This window comes from Symsagittifera roscoffensis, chromosome 10 (assembly GCF_963678635.1).
Source record: "Symsagittifera roscoffensis chromosome 10, txSymRosc1.1, whole genome shotgun sequence".
In the NCBI taxonomy this organism is placed as follows: Eukaryota; Metazoa; Xenacoelomorpha; order Acoela; family Convolutidae; genus Symsagittifera; species Symsagittifera roscoffensis.
This window is the reverse complement of record NC_087071.1, coordinates 38,157,590-38,180,058: the sequence shown is the minus strand read 5'-3', so window position 1 is coordinate 38,180,058 and position 22,469 is coordinate 38,157,590. Positions and strand designations below refer to the sequence as shown.

Genomic DNA, 22,469 nt, shown 5'->3' with positions numbered 1-22,469 from the left:
GTTTACCATGTTAGCTTGTCTTGTATCGCAAGTCGTGCGAAGACTCGCTTCGTATCTGTGTCGAATATATTACCTTGACATTTCCTACATTTGGATTGTGTTTCAGTTTGAATGATTTTGAACATCTGATTTACCAGTCAAAATAGTTTCTTGAAAATTGATGAACTATCGAGAAATTAAAACAGTCTACATTAAAAACAAATAGAACTCACAAAATGTATATTTTCAATTTTCAAAGAGCTACTCCCAGTGCAACTTAGTGCTCTTGATTTGGTGTAAAATGATTACTATTACTGATATTATGAGATTGTGAAGATAAGTGGAAAATCTAAAAGTTATCTCGAATAATGTGATAATGAAGATTCACATGCTAATAGTACATAAATTCTGCTGCTCCAACTCTAAGTAGCGTGTGTTCCATTCGAATCCTCATTTGGGCAAAAAATAAAGGCAAACAGCTGAATTATCTGACTGCCATATAGGTGTCTGTGAAATAGTTTTCGATTATCTTTTTAAGAATTTATCTTTTTTTAAAAATGAATTTTAATCAATTTTAAAATTTTGTTCAAAAATAAAAACCGCATGCCAAATGGAAATTTAATTTTATAACTTTAGCAGCGTAATAATACGTAGTTTGCCTCGAATCAGTTTTAAAGCCTTTTGCGAATTAATTATACCGAATCAGCCAAATTAACAATTTTTAAACTCTCTTAAGTACATAAAAACTCCCAGAACTTTGCAAAAATTGATCGGAGGTAAAATATCTTTTTACATTTGAAAACTGTCATTTCGATCGGTGAAAATTGTCTCAATAAAAAAGCCACACCGAGCATAAATTTTCCGTTTTATTCGAAAGTCGGAATAAAAATTGTTCACGAGTGATCTAAGTTCTTAAGTTTGTGCCGAGGACGACAGTATATTTCAAATGGTATAGAACGATCCGGTCGAGAAGGCTGGTTAAAAAATCGAAATTTGTCTGAAGAAACGAAAACCACACCGAGCACTATTATTTCATCCTTTCTTCGAAAATCGGGTTGATAAATTTTTTAATCAATTTTGTTCGACCAAGTTTACCTTTTTCATCCAATCTTATAGTCAGTAGAAGCATTTCATGCAGGTGTGAATTATATTTTGCAATGAAAGTTTTTGGTGTCGAGAAAAAGCTGCCTGGTCAGTTTGCTGCTATGATTGATTTCTTTTTTTTTTCAAATCTCAGTTTTGATTCACCTAATTCAGCTTAACTTTTTTAATTTTTGCATCATCCACCTGAAACTTTGAATTCTTACTTTTTTGCTTTGAAATTATTGCGTGTGGCTTCAAAAGTGGATTCATCAAGAGCCCGTGCTCGACATTCATTCAAAAGTTTTAAAATGAAGCGATTTCAGCCATGTCTTGCTCAATTTTACAAAATTTTCTGGTTCCGTCACTTGTTGCTAATTTGGCTGTTTATTAAAGTGAAAAAAAAAAAACGAAACATTGAAAAAAGAGTGAGCATTATAAAAACTTTTCCATTCATTGTTCAAAAATTAACCATTTAAACCCTCAGTTGCCAATTTTGTCTATGATATATGAGTCATTCAAATGCAATAAAAATTTTAACATTCATGCAGTCTCCACTTAATTTTCCCGAATGTAGTGAATTACAATAGAAGCGCCCCCCCCCCCTCCCTCCCTATTTTTCCATATATTCCCCATTAATCCTTATCCAATCCTGTTGCCATAAGTCCGAGTAAAGTACTGTTGTCGTGAATTAACCCATTTAGCTCTCAGACCCTCTCTCTCTCGCCTCTCGCCAGACAAAGTCAATTAATCGCCGTCAATATGTCCCCACTAAAACCCTCTTTGCTAATTTCACTTTAACTATTGGGCCATTTGGTCCACCACCGTCCCCACGTATTAAAAATTTCAACAGTTACGGAGTACTGTTGAGCTGTGACTTTTAAGGAGGTTCCTTTAATGGGAATAGGTCAATTAAACGGTATTTCAGTAAGCCGAATCTAATTGATCAAATCTTCAGGTAAAATAGTTACGCAACCAAACCTTTTGCTCATTTTTTTCCTTTAAAAACCGTAAATTTATAGGTTAACCGTTCATATGAAATACATTTTCGACTCAAAAAAAAACCTTTTTTGTTGTGTTTAATGAAAATTCGGTTTTTTGGGTCGTATGATGTTTGGGCGCTTTCCCGGTCTGATGAGAACAATTAAATCTAAGTTTCTCAATTACATTAACACTACCCGCCGAAACAAATTAAATCAGGCCATCATCCTGCAATCCAAACTCATTTTTCAATTCCCCTTTCATACCACTTTACCAATTAAAACCCCTTTTGGAAATCTTCACAAAATACTTTCTAAATTATAGTAGATATTGACTTCATTCCACGTAAAACGCTTGCTTGCTTGAAAAAAAATCAGCTAAAAAGAACTTCCAATAAAAGACTAGTTCTGCAAATAAAATTCTTTGATTCGAGTCTCGAAAGTTTATAATTTAATCATTTGACACTTTGAATGTGAAATACTTTCGCTGAATCAACCTATATGCAATTTAATTTCCAGGTTAGCTGTTAAAATATTTTTTTTGTATAAAAATATCAACTTTGTTGGATCTTTGTTTATCAAATCATACTTTTAACATCAACTGGTTTTTGCTTGTATTGACTATAAGATTTTGCAAGACTTCTTTGTTCGTACTTAATTTGCAAGCGCGTGATTGTAACACCACCCCCTCCCCTACATTCCCTCAATTTTCAATCCTCCCCCTTTGATATTAGTCTTTCCCAGTGTCGGCTAATAGTCAAGTTCCCCACATCAAAACACTCCACTCACTTAGGGGTCAACTAATATACCCCAACCTGCAGTCTAGTTAGTAGTAGTTAGTACTAGTTAGTAGTTATGTCGATATCGGGTTGCGGTTTGCCCTATGCCCCCAATGAGTTTGGCGGGATAACGGGACCGAAAACTTCCCGGTTTCCCAGCAAGGGTAGACCTAATTTGAACCCCCTCTTTTTTCATTTCAACGGATTGCAGGGCTAAAAATTGATTCCCAATTTCAAACTCATTTGAATTGTTTTCGTAATCGAAAGTCAGTTACTGGATATCTCAACTTTGAATACTTCTGGAAAAAAAATTTTGAAGTAAATTTTACCATCATTTGCAAAATTGAAATCATAAAAATATACGAATTGAGTAATAACCTACTTATATTTTATTAGTTTTATTAACAATCTTTTTCGCAATAATTGCTATTTTTTATTTTTGTTGTGTATTTCTGCAGTCTGATTGTCAACAAGTTTAGTTTGTCTCCACATTGTCTCGTCCAGGTTAGTTTGAAAAGATCCTCGACTGTGAAATTTTTGCCTTTCCTGTCAATTTTGTCAGAAAAAAATTAATTAATTTGGCTTTTTCTCTAAATTTGTCTTAACTAACAATTTTGTCATTTTTTATCTCTGTATGAAATGTACACCGAATTGATTAGATAATTTCAACATCTGAAATGATAAAAAGTCAGAAAAAAGTAATAGTGGATCTGTTTTTATTGTAGTTTATGTAAACTAGGCGGAGGTTGTTAAAAATAATAAATAATAACCTGGGCTCGGGGTGTTATTTCCGTTATGTTTAACTACATCTCAACTATAGCTGGGAGCGGAAGTTAATTGCTAGTTAACTTGCTGCAATTATCAATTAATTATATCTCTACTTTTTCTGTATTCCTCAGAATTTTACTTTGAATGTTTTTTGAACCCACAAGATGAAGAAAAAGGCAGAGAGAAAATCTCGTTTTAATCAAAACTGAATTTTTCGAGCTTCAAACAACTTGTAAAATTTAAATAAACTCAGAGAGAAAAACAAGAACTGAGAGTTTTTTTCAGAAAAAGAAAGAAAAGTTCGGAGCGGAGAGATAAATAAGCCAAATTAGAAGTAAAACTCACTATAGCTTTTTTAATAATTCTATCATCTCAGTTTCATTTTTAATCCATTCCAACTCAAACCTCTTATAAAAACAGAAAATCTTTCTCGGTGAGTAAAATTACTTCTTTTCCTTCATAAGGGTTTGTTGTTCGATTGTTGTAAATCACAGTGAAAGATCAAGAATCTTTTTATCTATGTTGGGCATCAAAATATTCAAAATTATTTCAGAACCAGAATAAAAAACTGATGTTCCAAAAAATTCATGGTACAGATTGTTTAAGGCTTAGACAAGATTAAAAATCTGTAAATTTTGACAATTTTTGCGTAAACTTTAAAAAATGGTTTAATTTTAGCAGTAAACGCAAACGTATTCTGGTTTTTTAAAGACGAAGAAAAAAATGACTTGTTGCTTAAAAACTTGGAAATTACCAATTTTTAAACAACAAGCAAAACTTTCCCTGAAATTGGGAATTTGAATTGTTCTCTTTGTTTATAAATGAGCTTTTTCTTACTTTGAGGGCTTCCGTTTTTTATTCTATTTCAAGAAGAATTTTTCATTGTGTCTGAAAAACCGTTCTACTGAAACAATACTGTTTAAAAGTTTTGCCCCATCAATTTTACCTGAAAGAAAAAATCTGCAGTAATTGACTGCTTCTGATCAGCAAAAAAATTCAATTTATACAAAAACATCTACAAAATTTCGTTAAATTGCGTTTAAAAGATCTACGAAATTTACCAATTTTTGAAAAAAAATCATCTGTTCCAGTTTTTACGCAATCTTATGTTCTTACTTTTTCTCTTATGTGCCGATATTATAAAATATTGGTGATTGATTTGATGTCTGACCTCATTTTGTTCCTTTTTTTCTAACTTTGTTGTTTTTTTTTGTCACATTTCCTTTTCCTCAGAAATCTATCTGTTCTCCGCTGAAAAATGCCACTTTTTATTTCAACACTTTTTATTTCAACTCTGTTTCTTTCAAATTTCTCTGACCTATTGTGCAGACTGTAATTCACTAAAAGCTATCAATTCTGTCGTACAATCTTTGTTTACTCTTTTTTTCATTTTTTTTTTTGATGTCATTTGTCTGGTTTTTTTTGTCTCATATCAATTTTTGTATAAGATGTTTTTCTTCGATCTTTCTTGTTTTTTTTTCTCTTTTTTCATTTTATTATCTCTCATTTTTGTGTTTCATTTTCTGTAGTCATTTTGTCACCTTATAAACTTAGTTTTTTTGATCTGTAATTTATGTTTTTGTCCAATTTCCGTTTTTTGTCGTCATATTGTCATCCGCTAAAATATGTGATGTTTGATCTGTCATTTGCTTGCTATCTTTCTGTCCAAGTTCCGTTTTTTGTCGTCGACAGATAGAATACAAAAAAAAACAAAAAAAATGCCAGATTGGTAAAATCTGTTAATTTTTTCAGTTCTTTGTACTCTTTTTCCTCCATTGGGTTTTTGATCTGTCATTTTTTGATCCCTTGAGCCTGTTGTCCTTTGACCGATTGATTGGTTGGTGTTTGTTTGAAGTGTCTTTTCTTCTGATCTCAAATCTGTCTCGCTCTTTGAATTTCTCTTTTCTGATCTCTCTTCTCTATCTTCGGAAGTTGTCTGATGATGAGAATGAATAGCTGATGATGTATTTCCGATGATTGGACAAATCTGAACTAACCGGAAGAAATGACGATGCAAATTACAAACACTGATGTTAAGGTCAGATGGTCGCCGATTTAATTGACAAAACATATATTACGCAATTCTCCGCTTGCCAGACAAATTCGCCATCAGTTTTAAAATTTATCTTTTTTGCCCCATACTTTTTAATCCCAAAATTCATTTTTTCTAAATCGATTAACAGACGAGGGTTCAACTTCTATTACGCATGACTATTTCGCGTAGGCTATTTTTTAAACGTAACTTTGCGACCCTTACTTCTAATTTGGTTAGTTTATCAATCTTAAAAGCTTCAAAGAGTTGATGATAATTTGTTTTTTGATTCGCAATCACCACAAGTCAAAAGTTAAATACTGGACAAGACATGTCAATATGTCATTTATTTCACACACCATTTGACATCAGAACGAAGCCATGAAGAGAAACAAACAAACGGCATAAAATATGAAAGGACTTAAAAGAGTTCAAACGTATAAGCCAATCAAAGCGAAAGGGGAATCAAAAGATAGCCAATCAAGCGGAGCTATCAATCAATTCTAAAAAGAACACTTCTAAAGAACATCTGAAAGATCCACCGAAGATATACTTACAAAACTGCCTGACTTATAGAAAACAGTATTGTAGGGGGAAGGGGGTCGCTTGTTGGAGATCAATTGGTTTTGGGTAAATTGTGGGATCAAAGATATCTAGCATCAAGCGCTGGATTGTGAATTTAAAAATGACACACCAACTCAAGACATCAATACATCACTCAAAATGAACGAATAAGAAAACTTTTGTAATAGATTTTTTAAAGAATTTTAGTACCGAAAAAGAAAAAGAAAAAATAATGAGAGTGGTATTCCAATTTTATTGGATCGGAAGCAACATAGTACTGATATAATACCAACAGCAATAGTAAAATACAATAGTCGGAGACAGAAACATCAATCAAAAAAGATCAAAGAGTGAAATGAAATCACACTTCACAAGGTAGATTTCAGCAGCCATTTCAACCGACAACAACAACATCAAGTCCATTTCACGCCGGGTCAAATTAGATCACAGGCATTTCACATCAGAGCTATTTCAGTTCAAAGGGAAAATAACAGACCAGAAAGAGAACAGACAACATCAGTCAAAGATATAACTGAGTATAAGTTAACTGACCGCGTGAAATACAATAAAAATATACAATCCAATATAATTTCAGTATTACTCTAAAGTTACATCTTATTGGATTGTTGCGAGACTATACTTTGTACCTCTACAATTTGTTATTATAATAAAAAAAAATTTATCTGATGACCGGTTTGAAGGTTTGAATTTTTTTATTCAATTAGTTAATTTACTAATTATTTAATTAGTTTTTCAATCAATTAGTACACTAGTTACATGACTGCTTATTTCAGTTTTCTCATTAACAAACAGCAAACTTAACTTACACCTGTTATTTTATCCCAGATATTAACTTATATCTTTTAACCGATTAGTATAACACTTTTCGGATTACCAGTTGATATTTTACCGGCCAGACTTCAAACTATTATTCCCCCGAATGAAAATTTAAAGGAAAGCTGTAGTCATATCATCATTGAAGCTGCCAACAACTAACAACTGGATATTTCTAATTGGTAAACAAAAAAATGAAAGAATTCTTTGAAGAAAAAAAAAATCAGTTATTATCAAACATTCAAACTTTTTATTGTAACTAAGACAAATTTAATGGACAGAATTTAAAGACGAGCAAATAATATAATCATATGAAAAACGACCGGTTTTTAAAAATTTCAAAAAATTTCTCATGAATTTCAAAAGTAAGTTAAATAGAATTTTTATTGATGTCAAAATGACAGTAGTATGACATATATTGACAACTTATGGCATCTAACGAGTTTTGACATTTGGTATTTTTAGATTTACACATGCCTGTCCGTTCATTTATAACTGATATAAAAATCTTCAATAAAACGACATCTTTAAATTTCTTTAATTGAAGAGAATTTTAAAAGAAATCAAAAAGAAAAACCCACAAAGGAAAGATGTGAAAACAACACCAATAATACCACAATAACTTATATTTCCTATATCTGAAATCATTTCAGTATTGAAGCTCGATTAAATCAATAACAAAAAAGTTAGGTTATCTTAATAAATTTTTCTGACAACGAATTTGAATCAACTTTCGGTCTTAAGTGAGTTTGATTTTTGTTTAAACTCTTTTCTGATTTACATTACTTATCATTAAATATAGAAATGTATAATAACTTGTTCAAAGAACAATTTAACTTAAACGTGTTATCAAACTCCCCAACCCCTTGCCGTTTTCAATTCAGTCTGAATGAAAAATGAAACCGAACTATTCTGAGCTGCTAGCGCACGACTTGATTTTGCGTTGGGTTCGAATGAATATTTTAGTAAGATTTAATTTTCAACAGTTTTTTTTTCAAAATCGTTCTTCCTACTTATACCAAATTTAATCCAAATTTTGTGATTACCATAAATCTATTATAAAATGGCCGTAGAATCAGATTGACAATGGAAAATGTCAGACTCTTTTATAAAAATTTTGAGATTGAGAAGAAAAAAGAAAACACCCCTAAGACTATTTATTTGATTGTCCAGGTATAGTTTTGATTGAACATCTTTGTTTTTTAAACTTCATAAATACTCTTCAAAAACTCACTCATGTTTGATTCCTTTTGATATATTTTTTCAAAAATAGAAATTACAAAAAGTCCAGTTAATCGTTTTGTTACTTTGGTTTTTATAGCTTGTCTGTTCTAATATCCCATTTTTTCCTCTGAAAAAGAAAAGGTCTCACAAATTACAATCCATATTTTTCAAACGAACAACCAACTTTAAATTATTTGCTCACTTAACCGCCTATCACAAATAAATTATTTATACTATTAGCATATAATCAATAGAACTGGGAATCTATGGAAAAATTGGGAATATTAACATTTATAGTAAAGTGAGCAGAGTTTCATAGCAAACAAATCAATCCTTCTTTTGTGAGTTCAATCATCAGTCAACAAAAAGAAAAACCGAAAAAAAACTTAGTTATATTTTCACATAGAAAATTTAATAGATCGGGAGTTCTTTGTCTTTACTCCTTACTGCTTGTCTTCGTTGCTGCTTTTTAAATTCAAAGTTAAAAGTTCTCAAGTAGGTATTAATAACACATTTTTAAATTTTTAATACTGTTTTTTCTTCTGGTCTTAAACAAAAAGCATTTCCTATAAATATTATATAATATCCATTATGTTTGGTCATATTAAAACTTTTCCTAATACTTAGAAAAATTTTGTTGCTCAAATTCAGAAGTACTTCAACCCACTATACTTATTTTCTTTAATTTGTTTCAGAAAAAAAAAATATTGATGTTTGTGTTAAAAAAATCTTTAAAATACTTTTTCAAAAAAAATTGTTTGATTAAAGAATTTTTTATGCGTTGTATGGTTTTTTTTGTTAAATTAAAATTAAAATCATTTTCAAAAAAGTTGCCAGCTGAAAAATAGTTTTTCTTTTGCAGAGTGGCAATAATACTTCAAGTCAATCCGACTCCCATTCTTCCAGTGGCAATAGCAACAAACAACCAACAGTCCCCCCGATCAACTCCCAGAACAACAACACAAACAACAATAACAACAACAGTAACGCTTCTTCAGGACAGACAAACAACAGTGAACAGTTGAGTGTGAATACGAATTCAGCTGGACAACAACATCAACAACAAGTGTCAAACTTCGCATCAGCAGCACAGGTAAATTGATTGAAGATTAGCCATGTTGGAAGAACCCATGAGATAAAAAAAAATCAAATAAGATATTTGATATCAGTTCTGTGACTAGAGAATTGCGTTAAATATAAAGAGTCTAGCTTTATTCGAATAAGAGAATATTTCATGGTTTTCGTAACTAAAAGTCTTATTATGATGCTAGGGGAAAATTTTTTCATTAAATTCTGACATGTTGGATTTAAATGGTCTCTTATAGAAAAGATTTGATGCTAAATATTTTTTGCCTTTTTGTTTTTTAAAGCCAGGTTTAGAATGCTTAGATCTTGGAATTGATTTCAACTGCCATTTCAAGTCAATCATGAATTAAGTTTTTTGAGCGTTTTTGGCAAAATCTTTTCTCTAGTGAAAAAAATGGCTAACGATTTTTTTGCAAGCTATTTTATTTGGTCTAAAAAAAAATTTTGCGAATTTTTTTTTTCGCTGAACAATTTTTTTGGCAAAACGTTTTTGTTGGCGAAACATTTTCGAACTAAATTTGATAATTTTTTGTGGTTTTTGGATCAGGTGGCGTTAACAGCAGCCATGTACAGTCAACTGACGGGGGCTGAGTTGAGTGGCAACCCCTACGTGTCCACATCAGTAGCAGCAGCAGCCTCAGCCCAACAACACCAGAACGACCTCGACTCCAAAGCAGGTTTGTTTGTTCAGCAATATTTAAAGTGACAAAGAAAAAATAAAAGTTTTTTTTCGGTTGAAGGTCTTAGTTTTTGAATAGATATTTTGACTATTTTTTTGTTTTTTATTAAATTGGATTTTTTTTTTTAAATCTAAAATATCCAAGGATTAAATTTCTTGCCCACTTTAAGTTTAAATAAAAAAAGTCCAAACAAAAAAATTCAATTTTTCTATTTTGGTTCAAAACTATGTCGCTGTTGTCAAAAATCGACATGCTCAAAAACTGATGATTTCACGTTACGCAAAAACATGTCAGAGAAAAAAATTCATTAAAAATGGCCTGAATTTGTTTGTACTGGGAAAATATTAGAAATATTCTATGCGATTGATTGCGTAATTTTTACGTTTTAGACGTTTTGTTCAAACTTTGGCTTCTATTTTTTTTTTTAATGAAAATTGCACCAAATAAGCCCTGAATGAAGCGTTCAGATACATTTTTGAAAGTAAAAGTTTAAATTTTCCCAAATAATTGCAAGGCGCATGTGTACTGATAACTTTAACAGTTCATCTTTGAAATTAAAAGGGCGATCAAATCATAAATTTTTCATTTTTAATCTTTCCTTTAATTTAAATGCCCACCCCAGTTGTTTACAATCCAAAACAACATCGAACTATTTTGGCAGTTCTTTTTTTTCATTTCATCTATTTCATTGAAATCGAATATGACGCTTTTTTTTCTATTAGCTCTTTTTATTCGAGTCATTTCTTTGGTTTTATTTTTGGGGGTGGGGTGATATTCAAGATTGGCTGGTAATAAGCGTAAGAGCTTCTCTGTACCGCTGTTTAGATTAAGTGCAAGCTGATCTTAAGAGGGGCTAGGCAACTTCTAATTAGAACGATGATATTTGGGAGGTTTCCGATTTCCTTTTCCGCCATACAACAACCAAATTAGAATACAAAAATACGAGTGCATTTCAGTCATGTCTTTTATGTTTTTTTTTCTCAATCAATACAGAGGTCAAATCTACATCAATGAATTTCAATGGAAAAAGGAGTTAAAAAATTAACAAAAATCGGGCTCTTTTTTTCTAGGTGTTTCATCTACTTTTTATTTTGACGAAGATTCATTTGGCCAAATCTTTGATCCTTAAAACCCCCAATAATCCTTCTTATTATTGCTTGTATATTCAAAATTTTCCAATATTAAACTGGCAATAAGTTCGAAAAAAATGAAAAAAGCAATTGAATTGAAAAATCAATTGCAGCTTTCATAAGACGAATGAATTTTATTTCTCATTCATCAAACTTTACAACATGTAAAAACTTCAAACGTAATGAGTAATTAAAAAACAAAAATGTCAGTTGAAGATTCCTTTTAACAAAAAATATCCTATTTGCAAAAATATCCCATTTGCCAAAATATCCCATTTGCCAAAATATCCTATTTGCCAGACTACCCAACACCATTTGCCAAATATCTGGTCAGTTTTGCCCAGAAGATCTTTTAACCCAAATACCCTTTCGCATTTTGCCAAAATAACCCGATGTGGATATTGAAAATTGCTGTGCAATTAACCAGCAGACTTCAGTTATTAAAGTGACACTAAGCTTCAAAGTGGGCGAGCAAATCAAAAGTGTGCAAAAGGACGACATGGGACTACATAGGGCTGAAAATGAGCAGCACAATTTCAAAGGACAATCTCACTTCATTTCACTTCGCTTTCTAGTTGCGCTTTTGAAGTCAATTTCTTAGTTGCTCTTGTTTTCTCTTTCAGCTCCCTTCTTTTTTCATCTTTTTTCTTCTCTTTTCTTTTCACATTTGTTCACACGAATAAAAAGGATGTAGATCAAAGATTGGCCATTATGGGGGACTATGAGATGAAAGGAGAGCGTGGATTTGGTTTGATTCTAGTTCGATTTTGATGTTGAATTTAACCCCCTAAATTGACTCCGACTCTGATAGTGACTACCTTGCTAAACTACCTGATGATGATGGGCGAACTTTTATTATTATCATGATCCAAAATGCTCCATTTTATTAGGTGTATTTATAATTTACTATGTTGGTCATTTGAAGGGCTACTCTTTCCGCATTTTTGATTCTGCTTGATTTTTGTTCCGACAATTGAAATTGAGGAGGAACTTTTGTTTTTGGGTATTTTATTTCTTTTTTGTTTTCCACGCAAAATCGGGTACTACAAGTAATCATCGGAATGGGTCGAGTGATATACCATATTAAAGCCTTTTCGTGAGTCGAACGACAATTAAAAATTTGAAAAAATTATCAGTGTCGAGAAAAACTGGTTAAAAATTTTGATTTTCATTTAAATTTCGAGCAAATAAACCGAGCGAGCAGGGTTATAATTCTTATAATTGGAATTAAGTCGTAAACTCTGAGTTTCGCTTCAGTAAGATCAGTTTTTGAAGTTTCAATCATTATTAGCGCCTTCTTCAGAATAAAAATTTCAAAAAAATCATAATCTAACTTTAAAAATTTTGAAAAATAAATCAATTTTTAGGCTTTCGTAAAAACGAAACAATTTGAGAAAAAAAAGGAAATTCTGATAGTTTTTTAATGATTGTGTTGGGAAAATTCTGTGCTTTTTGCACAGCAACCGGCTATCCTTGTCGCTATGTTTTTTTTTTAAAATGTTTTGCTTTGATATCTATAGTCGGAGCATTCTGTTTTACTTACACAGTAACGGGCTGCCGTTGTTTAGTTTTCTCCTTTGTGTGGGTGTGTTTTCTTAGTTCTCGTTCGCACGGAATTAGCCATATCTAAAATTTCATATACTAGATGGCATTGTTATTGGTAGGCCTAGTCCAGTGGAGTTCTCAGAAGTTTTTTTAATTGGGCTAGGAGTTTATCTGTTTTTGGCACTATAATACTTCAACATTCTTGTCACCCCCCCCCTCCCCCTTTACTAACCCTTTGGAGCATATGGCGGTTTTATTCCGTCTGCTTGTCCATTGCCCTGTCATATAACTAAATTTCACATGTCCTGCTAAATGTCGCTTTCCTGTCTGTATATTTCTTAGATATTTATTCCCCCTTTGAAGCTGGCTTTCTTCTCTCAAACATGAAAGAAAAACAGAGGAAATTAGTACAAAGAGGTGAACACTTAAAAGACAGATTGGCACATAGGCAACTTGTCACTTAATCTCTTTTTTCTTTGAATTTCTTTCTTCTCTTTTAACTTTAGTTCTCTTTCTAGTGTAAAACATTAAAGCCAGTCAATCAACCGACCAAGACAGTTTGGCAAGCAAAACGCCACAGGGAAAAATAAGTAAACAATGGATCCAAATGATCAAAAGAATCATTCCTTCCAAGAATAGCTGAATTTTTTTGCTTAAATGATGATCAAATGAAGATATACTTGCTCGAAAAATTAATTTTTCAAAGATCCAAAATGCGTGAAAAAATATTAGGCGGTAGCCAATTTGAACAAGAAGAACAAGGGTAGCCGGTTGATGTCCCAGTAGCACAGATAGTTCCGACCAGTTTCATTAAAAAAATATGGAACTTTTTTTTGAATTTTCCTCAAACTAGTGTCGTTTTTAGTGGGTGGAGGTTGGTGTGATTCGAGAAGTATACGATCGCGTAGATAATTATTGAACTAGGCATGATCGACAAAATTTGTTTTCAAAAATGAATACCAAACAAAACAATGAAAATAATTAATAATTTTTTCTTAATTCTTATTGTTTGTACAATAGTTTAAATTTTCTTTTGAAAACTTTTATTGTCAAATAAGCGCTAAAAGAAACATTCAAAACTGTTTTTCTTGATATTAGTCTCAAGTTTTGTGAGGCTAAATTTATTCTAAATAATCATTAATTTTCATATAATGATTTTATCGATCGCGTTTTTCAATCGAAATTGAAATAAAAATCAAAAATTTTAAACCAGTTTTTCTCGACACTAGAAAAATTTTGGGGAATTTTTTTTATGTGGTTTGAATCACGACTGAAGGCTTTAAAATTAAAATATGAAAGTGCTGATGTTAAAAAGTTCATGATCGAAAGAGTGTTAATCTTTCAAAAATTCAGTTTTTTTGACAGAAATCACCATTCATAGCCAAATAACTTACGAGTTGGACAAATAAAAAAGAGTACTTTTTTTTGCAATTTGAAGTTAATTCAAAAATACAATTCATGAAAAAAAGCTTCATGAAAACAAACAACTAAAGAATATCCATATTTTCAATCAGTGCTTCAAGTAATTTCTTCAATTTAACAGTCTATATAAGTGTTTGAATAAGGTTGAATGGCGAGAATCCCAACGTCACGATTGATTTCTTAAGTGCCTTGATTTCTATTTTTTTCGACTTTTGATATTTACAAGCATCATAAACTAAGCATTTTCTGTTTCTGATGTTATTTTTTTGTTGGTGATTATTTCAATGATTCTGTTCTAGGTCTCAGAAACGCGTTCGGGCCTGCAGGCGCAGGAGGAGGAGTTTACCCAACCCCCACCTACCACGACTTTGCCCTAGGCCCTCAATGGGCAGCTGCAGCCGCCCCCTCCCCCGCCGGGATGATGTTCCATGCAGGTATGCACCCCTCAGCCTACCATCACGGCGGTCTACCTGGAGTCCATCACAGGGCAGCAGCTGCGGCCGCTTTCCCCTTCTACCTTGGCATGGGGGGACTTAGTGCGGAGGAAATGGATAAACGGAATAAAGAACACGCGGCAGCTCTTGTGGCACATCAACAACAACAGGTATTGTTTTGTAAAATTGAGACCGTTTTTGGGGTCTAAAAATATAAGAATTTTGAAACAGATGTCAATATGTTTCAACAAAGCAAAAAAAAATTGATTTCATTAAAGCAAAAAAGTTTCGACAAAGCAAAAATTTTGATTTCAACGAAGCAAAAAAGTTTCAACAAAGCAAAAAACTTCAACAAAGCAAACAATTTTGCGTTTCTTCAAGCAAAAACGGAAAGTCGTATTTTTTGCCAGTTTTCTAAATAATCATTTCTTTGCCAACTTTATTGAATGCTTCAACCTTTTTTCTTTCAGATAATAACTTCAGTTTTGCAATTTAATTCAGTTCTGCAATTTAATTTAAATTTATTTATATTTTTTTCAATTTGGCAATTATTTACAGTTTTTGACCAGCGCTCTACCTAGGTGCAGGCAGTGGCGGAGGAGCACCACAAACAACAACAGCAGCAGAGCTACAGACCCTATGTGAAGAAACCCCTGAATGCATTCATGCTATTTATGAAGGAGAACAGAGAGAAGGTGATGCAGGAGAGCACTCTGAAAGAGTCAGCTGCTATCAATCAAATACTCGGCAGGAAGGTCAGTTTGCAGTTCAATTGTTCGATATTATTTGCTATTTACAGCAGTCGTAGCCGAGTGCGTAAGGCAAATGACCCGGACATGAAGAATGGGAGTTCGATTCCCACTTCGGTTCTTCTGGAAATCAATTGTTTGATAATATTTTTTTACCTTGGGTTAATTAAGATTATTGTTTTCGTTGATGAGTTCAAACAGATCTAAGAAAAATGCATCGAAAACTCCAGTTACGACAAAATCAAAGATCAAAACAACCCTTGAATGTTTTCTTTCAATGTTTGAAAAACTTAAGTAACTTTCAATCTAAGTTCTCTGACCACTTGTCATGAAGTGAAGGGAAGGAACTAAGGCGTAAGGGGTTTCTTCTTCCCCATTATGGCCCATCAAAAAAATACAGGGAAATTGTATCAGTGTCGAGAAAAACTGGTCTGAATTCAACCGGTTTTATACAAAAGTTGACAGCGTATGGGTATCGATCCGGATATCTTTGGATTGCCAAGCGAGAATGCTTGTTACCTCTTATTACTCATAAAAACTTGTGTAATTTTTCAGATATCAATGCAAGTTTTTCTGAAAAATAATGTGATTTTTTAGCCAAACACTCGATAATTTTTTTTGTTTTTTTTTCTAGTGGCATCAACTAGACAGGAATGAACAAGCCAAGTACTACGAGATGGCCAGACGAGAGAGGGCCATCCACTTGAAACTCTACCCTGGCTGGAGTGCTAGAGACAACTACGCCATGGGCAAACACAGGAAGAAGAGGAAGCGACAACAGCAGCAGCAACAGGGACATCCGCTCAATCCACATGTACATGCACAAGGTATGATTAAAATGATGATGTTCAAACACATTTTTTGTTATATATATTTTTTTCTAAACAAAATTTTGCAACTTTTTGGACAAGTTGACCAAGATGTGATTCGCATCTTCTCGCACAAGGTATATCTAAAATAATTATCATAAACATTTTGTAGAATTTTTTTCGAATAAAATTATGCATCTTTTTGAGTGAAAAACCAAACAAACCATGAAGGAATTTAATGTTTTTTTTTGCGTTAATTGACCAAGCTATGATAAATGCATAAGGTAGTATGATGATGATGATTATGCTGTTGTTGATGTAAAATATTCATGATCACAGTTTCCTATGAAGTTTCCTACCACTTTCCGTGGTCGAGCTTAATTTGAATTTGTTAGGATTCTCATTTACATGTCTTGGGTACAAAGCAGGAACTGAAAAAGGTATTTTTTGAGGTGAAAAGTGTTTTTCTATTCAGAAATCCATTATTAATTGGTTAAAACAAGTTGTAGACATCAAATCAAAGCTGTAGTTTATTTGACAATTTTTGTCGACAAAAATTAATTTGGAACGTTCAAGCCTACTTTTTTCATACTATCTCTGAACTTTTTCAAGTTCTTTTTTCACGCGTCTCTTTTTTCAAGTTATTTTTTTCAAGTTTTCTTCTTTCAAGTGCCTTTTTTTTCAAGTGTCTCTTTTTGCAAGTGTCTCTTGTTTCATTTTTCTCTCTTTCTTTAAGTGTCTTTTTTTCCAGGAATGGGAGTGGGAGTCCATCCTCAAATGATGGGAGGTGCCACTATGCAACAACAGCAGCAGATGATAGCCCAGTCTCAGCAGCAGCAGAATCAGATGCACGCTGCTCTGGGAGGTGGGCTTGCCCAGCAGAACATGGGAAAGGGGGTGGAATTCGAATCAGAGCTAGGTGAGAGAATTATTAATTTGTGAAATTTTGCTTCTTTCAGTGAAAAAAGATAAGGTTTAGGTGCAATTATGCCATTAGATTCACAGTCAAATTTTTTCATCATGCGAACTCGAGTGTTGCGTTTGGCATGGACTTTGCTCCAGCTTTTCAAAATAATAATTTTAGAACAACCAAAAATTTTTATTGTATGAAAAACTAGAAATTGTCTTTGAAGTTTTGTATGTCTCTTTTTCTTCGGTTGAAGTTGTCCCGTCTTTTAACCCATTTTTAAGTTTCTTTTGAAGCCATTTTATTCTATTTGTTTACCTAATTTCATGACTGATCTCAAAATATCTTTCAATCTTTGCGCAATGACGTTGCCATCGTTGCAGCTGAAGCTCATGTTTTGTTTATAAATAATCCCCTCACCAAGCAAGCCATTAAAATCAAGCAGACCAATTGTACCAACATCAAAGTAAAACTCATCATAAGTGTTCCAAGAAAGTAACTGTGAAACACTTGAAAAAACAAAACTACAAAGTAAAGAGGAAATAGTTACAAAGAGAGTAAACACTCACAAAGTAACACTAAAACACTAACTAACCTCAAGTTAAACTAACCATTTTTATAACTTACGACTATCGTATACTACAGAACTCGTAAAAGTCAAGGCCAAAAATCTTGGCGTAGTTTAAAGATTCGCTGATGAAAGGGCTAGTTTTGTTTACAGTGGTCTCGCTTTTACCCAGTTTATGGTCCGCATATTCGCTGACCCTCCCCACCCTCCCACCCTCACCCTCACTTTATAGCACACATGAAAAGTGAGGGTGGGGGGGGGGGGTATCTTGTTTTTGGTGAAAAGGTCGAAGTTAATTACGTCTCAGACCTCCTTCTCTAGATTTGAAAGATGGTAAGCTAAAATATGAAATAAAACGAAAATAATGTTTGCAGAATTTGAATGGATGAAAATTTAAAAATAGTGGATTATGATTTCTTTGATCAGTTCTTTCCATGATCCCCAGTAAATTTTTGTTTGCGGTTCGGGTCATTTCATTTCTATCCATTTTTTCAATCCTGTTGATGCTCTTTTTTAACTTGAAAAACTTCAGTGGAAAATAATAACCGTCTTCATATAAAAAGCGTGTTCAAGTTTATTGTTCACCATGAGAAGACTGCAATTTTTGCTCAACCAGCAGTTCAAGTGTGGAAAAATCCTTTTTGTGCGCGGAAGTTGTGAAGAAAGTCTTTCATGTTTCGGCCCGGCTAAAAACTTCAAAGAAGGTTTCTAATCACTGGACAAATGGCATTAACGCGGCTCTATTGCTCCGTACTCCTTCAGCCTTTCAGCACAAATTACAAATTTACTCGCTACACTAAAAAAAAAACAGGATAGTTACTACACACTATTAATACATAAACTATAGGCATTAGACTGCGGCGGCATTCGCACGAATAGATCAAAGGGATTGTTCTAGACCTCCCATAGTAACAGCGGACGGATATCTATTATAGACTATTCCAGCGACCGTCACTTTCTAAATACAGGGTAAGGGTGGGGAGGGGGGTGTTTTTATTTCTTACTTTAATCTTTAGTCTGTTCTACGCGACGAAAGTGGGGATTGTTGTTAGGACTAGGAGTGACTTGGGATTCCACTAATTCCGAAGATTCCCTTTTTCCTTTTATCCATTATGCTCTATTTTTACTTTCACAATCTGTTGTTCTTTTATCTATCTTTATTGTGGACATATGAAGTCATAAGGACAACAACATAAACACTCGTGGCCATTAAAACTGTATAAGTGGCCACTTATTCAAGGAAAAAGGGAGGAAAATAGAGCAAAAAAAAACTGAACAGCCGGTCCTTGAGTTTTAACTTAAAGATCTTTTTGAATAATTTTGCTAACTTCAAGTTCAATTTATGATTTTTTTGTCTTTAAAAGAAAACACTCAATGCTTAAGCATCAACAAAAACTTTTTAAGTTTTTATTGACGCTCCAATTTTTTCATCACAAATTTTGCCTTACTTTCATCCTATGTACCATTCAGCGTTGGACTGACCAATCAGAAGTTACGACGGTTTTAACCAATCACAAGTCATCAATACCATAAGAGCTTTAACTGCTATCATTCAACCGTGTATTTTAGCGTTGAGATTAACTTCAAAGGGAACCTTCAATCGGTTTGAATGTTTAATGTAGATCTGAGATTTGATTGATTTCTCAAAGTTCTTTCAAGTTTCACCAGCTCTAAGTTGTCGCCACTATACTATATACTATGCTCCACGTAGTGTCCCGTCCTTTCCCGTTCTTTTGGTCCTATCCCCCCTTTAATCTTTTCCACATTTGATACTGTTTCCTCTATTTTCTTCCTTTCTTTGGCGGCTTCTCCTTTGATCTAAATTCTATGAATTATCCCGTGTAGCAGAACGAAGGCCAAATTTGCCGCTTTTGTTGAAATGTTTTCGGTTTCGGGTTTTCAGGCCGAACAAACTGACTTTTACGAACACGTACTTAAAGAGCCAAACAAAAAAGCATATTATTTTGCGCTAAGTTGTTTTTTTCTCTAAAAAAAATGCTAACTTCGGTCCAAAAAATTCAATTATTGTTATGGTTTCATCTTAAATAAAGTGATCTTTGCCCAAAAATGATATATATTTTTGGGATTTTGTAGACAGTATTTCGTGAATGGCGTTTGCGAAGGTTTTGTATTGAGATTAAGTTAGTACTTAAGTATGCTTAGAGGGAACCATATGAGTTAATATCACGGATCAGTTCATTGACCGATTCTACCTTTTGTAGAAGTGCTATGGTTGCTTTGATGTTCGAATGCGCCAGCCGACAGCGGAACAGAACAGGCGCTGGCCGCTAAATAAATCTCTTTCATCTTTCATTTTACTACTATCACTTACCAACGCCACAGAACAACAGACGTTGTCTAACTATTAGTCTCTATAAGATTAACCTATTATATTTCCAAAATACACTATTTATGGTAATATTTCGACGTTTATATGCGTGTCATTCAATATATTAAGGGGGGAGGGTTAATATTAAGGTGGTAAAGGGAAATTTTTTGGGGGGATATGTGGATTTGGAATGTCGTGGCTGTGTGATGATTGGCGATTAGAGATTAAGTAAACAATCAAATCAATTTCAAATGAGCACATCAAAGCGCACGCCAGCAGTGCTGCCTTTGAAGTGTGTTTTCTCTGTTTGAATGACGACTATCTCTTATTGTGCCGACCGAACCAGAACTTAAACAGGACATTGGCAAAAACAGATTTCAGGAATGCATGAGAAAATCAATGCTAAGCAATCTGGTTTAAAAAAAATTAAAAAGTTGGGTTGCTTTTGTTTAAAAAAATCTACGAAAATTGTTTAAAAAAATGCCATCTTGTCCCAAATAAGGTGTTTTTCGATAGTCAAGGTCTATCAATCAAACGTCTAGTCAGAAAAGGATCTAGAGGTTTCTCGATTCAAAAAATGATCAAAATTGTTGTCGACCAAATTGAGTTTCCGAACTCTCATAAACCACCATAAAGACACTATTTTGGCTCCCCCCTCAAATCTAGTATGTATTGGCGCCCATGGCAGCTTTTGAAAAAAGTCTAGGGTCGGTCAGCCAAAAATGGATAGCTCAAAATAGTACAAAGTGGGGAGCTTTTGGATCGGCAAGTACTCGAATTCCTGGGAAAGGGGGGGGGGGGGAGTGGGGGGATTGGTGTGGAAGGAGTCCTTAAATCCCCTACTTCAGGAACATTTGGGTAGTCTGGGGGTGGAATCCGTGAAAGAAGGAAGGTCTTCCACAAACACCCCCTCCCATAACGGTTTAATTTCTCCATTTTTTTCCATTTTATCTCTAAACAAGTTCGATAAAATTAGACCAAATGTCTTTTTAATGGTTCTTGAATTTTTGAGTTGCTTGAACGCTCTTTATATCAGCCAAGGGCGGATTTTGGGGGGGGGGGATTCAGGGATTCGAACCCTGCCGACTCAAAGGGTCCTCCCTTTGTACTATTTTCTGATATCCATTTTTGGCTGACGGACCCTAAAGTTTTAAAGGCTCCTTTGGCACCAATATATACTAATTTTGAGGGAGGTGCGCGCGCCAAAAAAACGCATCTTTTTTGTCAAAATTTTTCAAAAAATGCTTCAAAACGCTTCTTTGGCCTGTTTTTTTTTAAATTTGAACGACCTAAACAAAAAAAGGCCAATATTTTTGAAAATCCCTTCCCGGAGAAAATCCTAGATCCGCCCTTGATATCAGCCTGAATATTTGAGTAATTTCAATCCAATTTCATAATAAAGTTTTAATTTTGCATCTTTTAGGGGAAGTATAACCAAAAAGACGATAACCCTAGAAAATCCATTCCGCCAACTTTTCGGCTCGCGGTATCCCCAAAAGTCTGAAAGGTGAAAAAGTTTTTTTTTAATTGAGGTTTTCAGGCTCTGAGGTTTTCAGGTTAAATTGAGTTTTAAATTTGGCATCCAGAGTAGAGTGGGTAAATTGTTTTTCTACCCACGCCCCCTCTGTCTCTCTCGGCACGCTACTGTGTCTATTATAAAAAAAGACTTCGGAGAGTTGCGCTAAATTTATACGTTTTAAAAATTTCAAAGACGGCTAAAAATCCTGAATTTCCGGGAAGAGTGCAGAAAACTTGAAAGGGAACAGGGGGAGATATGGACAAAGATACAGAAATACTTCAGGAAAGAGAAAAAGGGGATCTGCTGTATTCTGGTGGTGGTGTGATCTCTCTTTTCGTCTCTGATCTCCAACAGATCAATGAAGTGCGCTTTGATCGGTCGGCGAGTTGAAAGAACCTTTGAAGTGTCTGTATCTCTCTTGTGAAGTGAAAGCGACTGATGTCGGCACTTCAAAGGCCTCTCTCTTTGATCATGTTCCACTTTGGTCACGTTTAACAGAACGGCAGCTGTCAATCAAAACATGTCATTCACATTCAAATTAACCGCTCATTTCATGCCATGTGGTGAAAAAGTGAACCGCAAATAACAAATCAAATGAAAGGAAAAGTTTTGATCAAAGAGTATTGATAGTGTTCAAAATAAGTACACATCCAGTTAATAGTTTGATTGACAACCCTAATTTTTGAAACAATAAACAACAGACTAAACGAAGACTCTGGAAATATCTAGAACTTTTTTTGGTTACGTAGCAAAAAGTAGACAGACACGTTCTTGAGTCATAAAATAAAATATTTCGAATTTTTGTTTTCTTATCTCAATTCTGATTGGCTTAAGTCGTGCCTTCTCTATAATTTGGCTAGTTATTGGCCTAAGTCCCTTTTTTGTAGTCAATGGTTTTGAATTTGATTTTTTTAAACATTTTTTCACCAGTTTTTTGGTAACCAAAAATCAGCTTCTGTTTTAGACAAAAAATGCAGAGCCAGATTTGGGATGGAACAACAGCAAGCATGGTGCAAACATTGCAGGTAAAAATAATCACAGCTAGATCTAG

General features: G+C 33.6%; 2 protein-coding genes across 6 annotated transcripts in view; one reads left to right on the top strand and one right to left on the bottom strand.

Annotated features, from left to right (window-relative positions):
- LOC134855596 (UDP-galactose translocator-like) overlaps positions 1–22,469 on the bottom strand; it is a 433,562-nt gene that overhangs the window by 280,026 nt on the left and 131,067 nt on the right. The window lies entirely within an intron of this gene.
- The window catches only part of LOC134855634 (lymphoid enhancer-binding factor 1-like), a 37,161-nt gene that overhangs the window by 9,002 nt on the left and 5,690 nt on the right, over positions 1–22,469 (top strand). For 3 of the 5 annotated variants that reach the window (XM_063872194.1, XM_063872193.1, XM_063872195.1), the window contains exons 3-9: positions 9,103–9,333; positions 9,874–10,003; positions 14,403–14,707; positions 15,119–15,292; positions 15,921–16,113; positions 16,847–17,014; positions 22,383–22,443. In XM_063872194.1, coding sequence (XP_063728264.1) covers positions 9,103–9,333; positions 9,874–10,003; positions 14,403–14,707; positions 15,119–15,292; positions 15,921–16,113; positions 16,847–17,014; positions 22,383–22,443 — 1,262 coding nt within the window. The remainder of the gene's footprint in view (positions 1–9,102; positions 9,334–9,873; positions 10,004–14,402; positions 14,708–15,118; positions 15,293–15,920; positions 16,114–16,846; positions 17,015–22,382; positions 22,444–22,469) is intronic. The other 2 variants (XM_063872196.1, XM_063872197.1) reach the window with 2 other exon arrangements.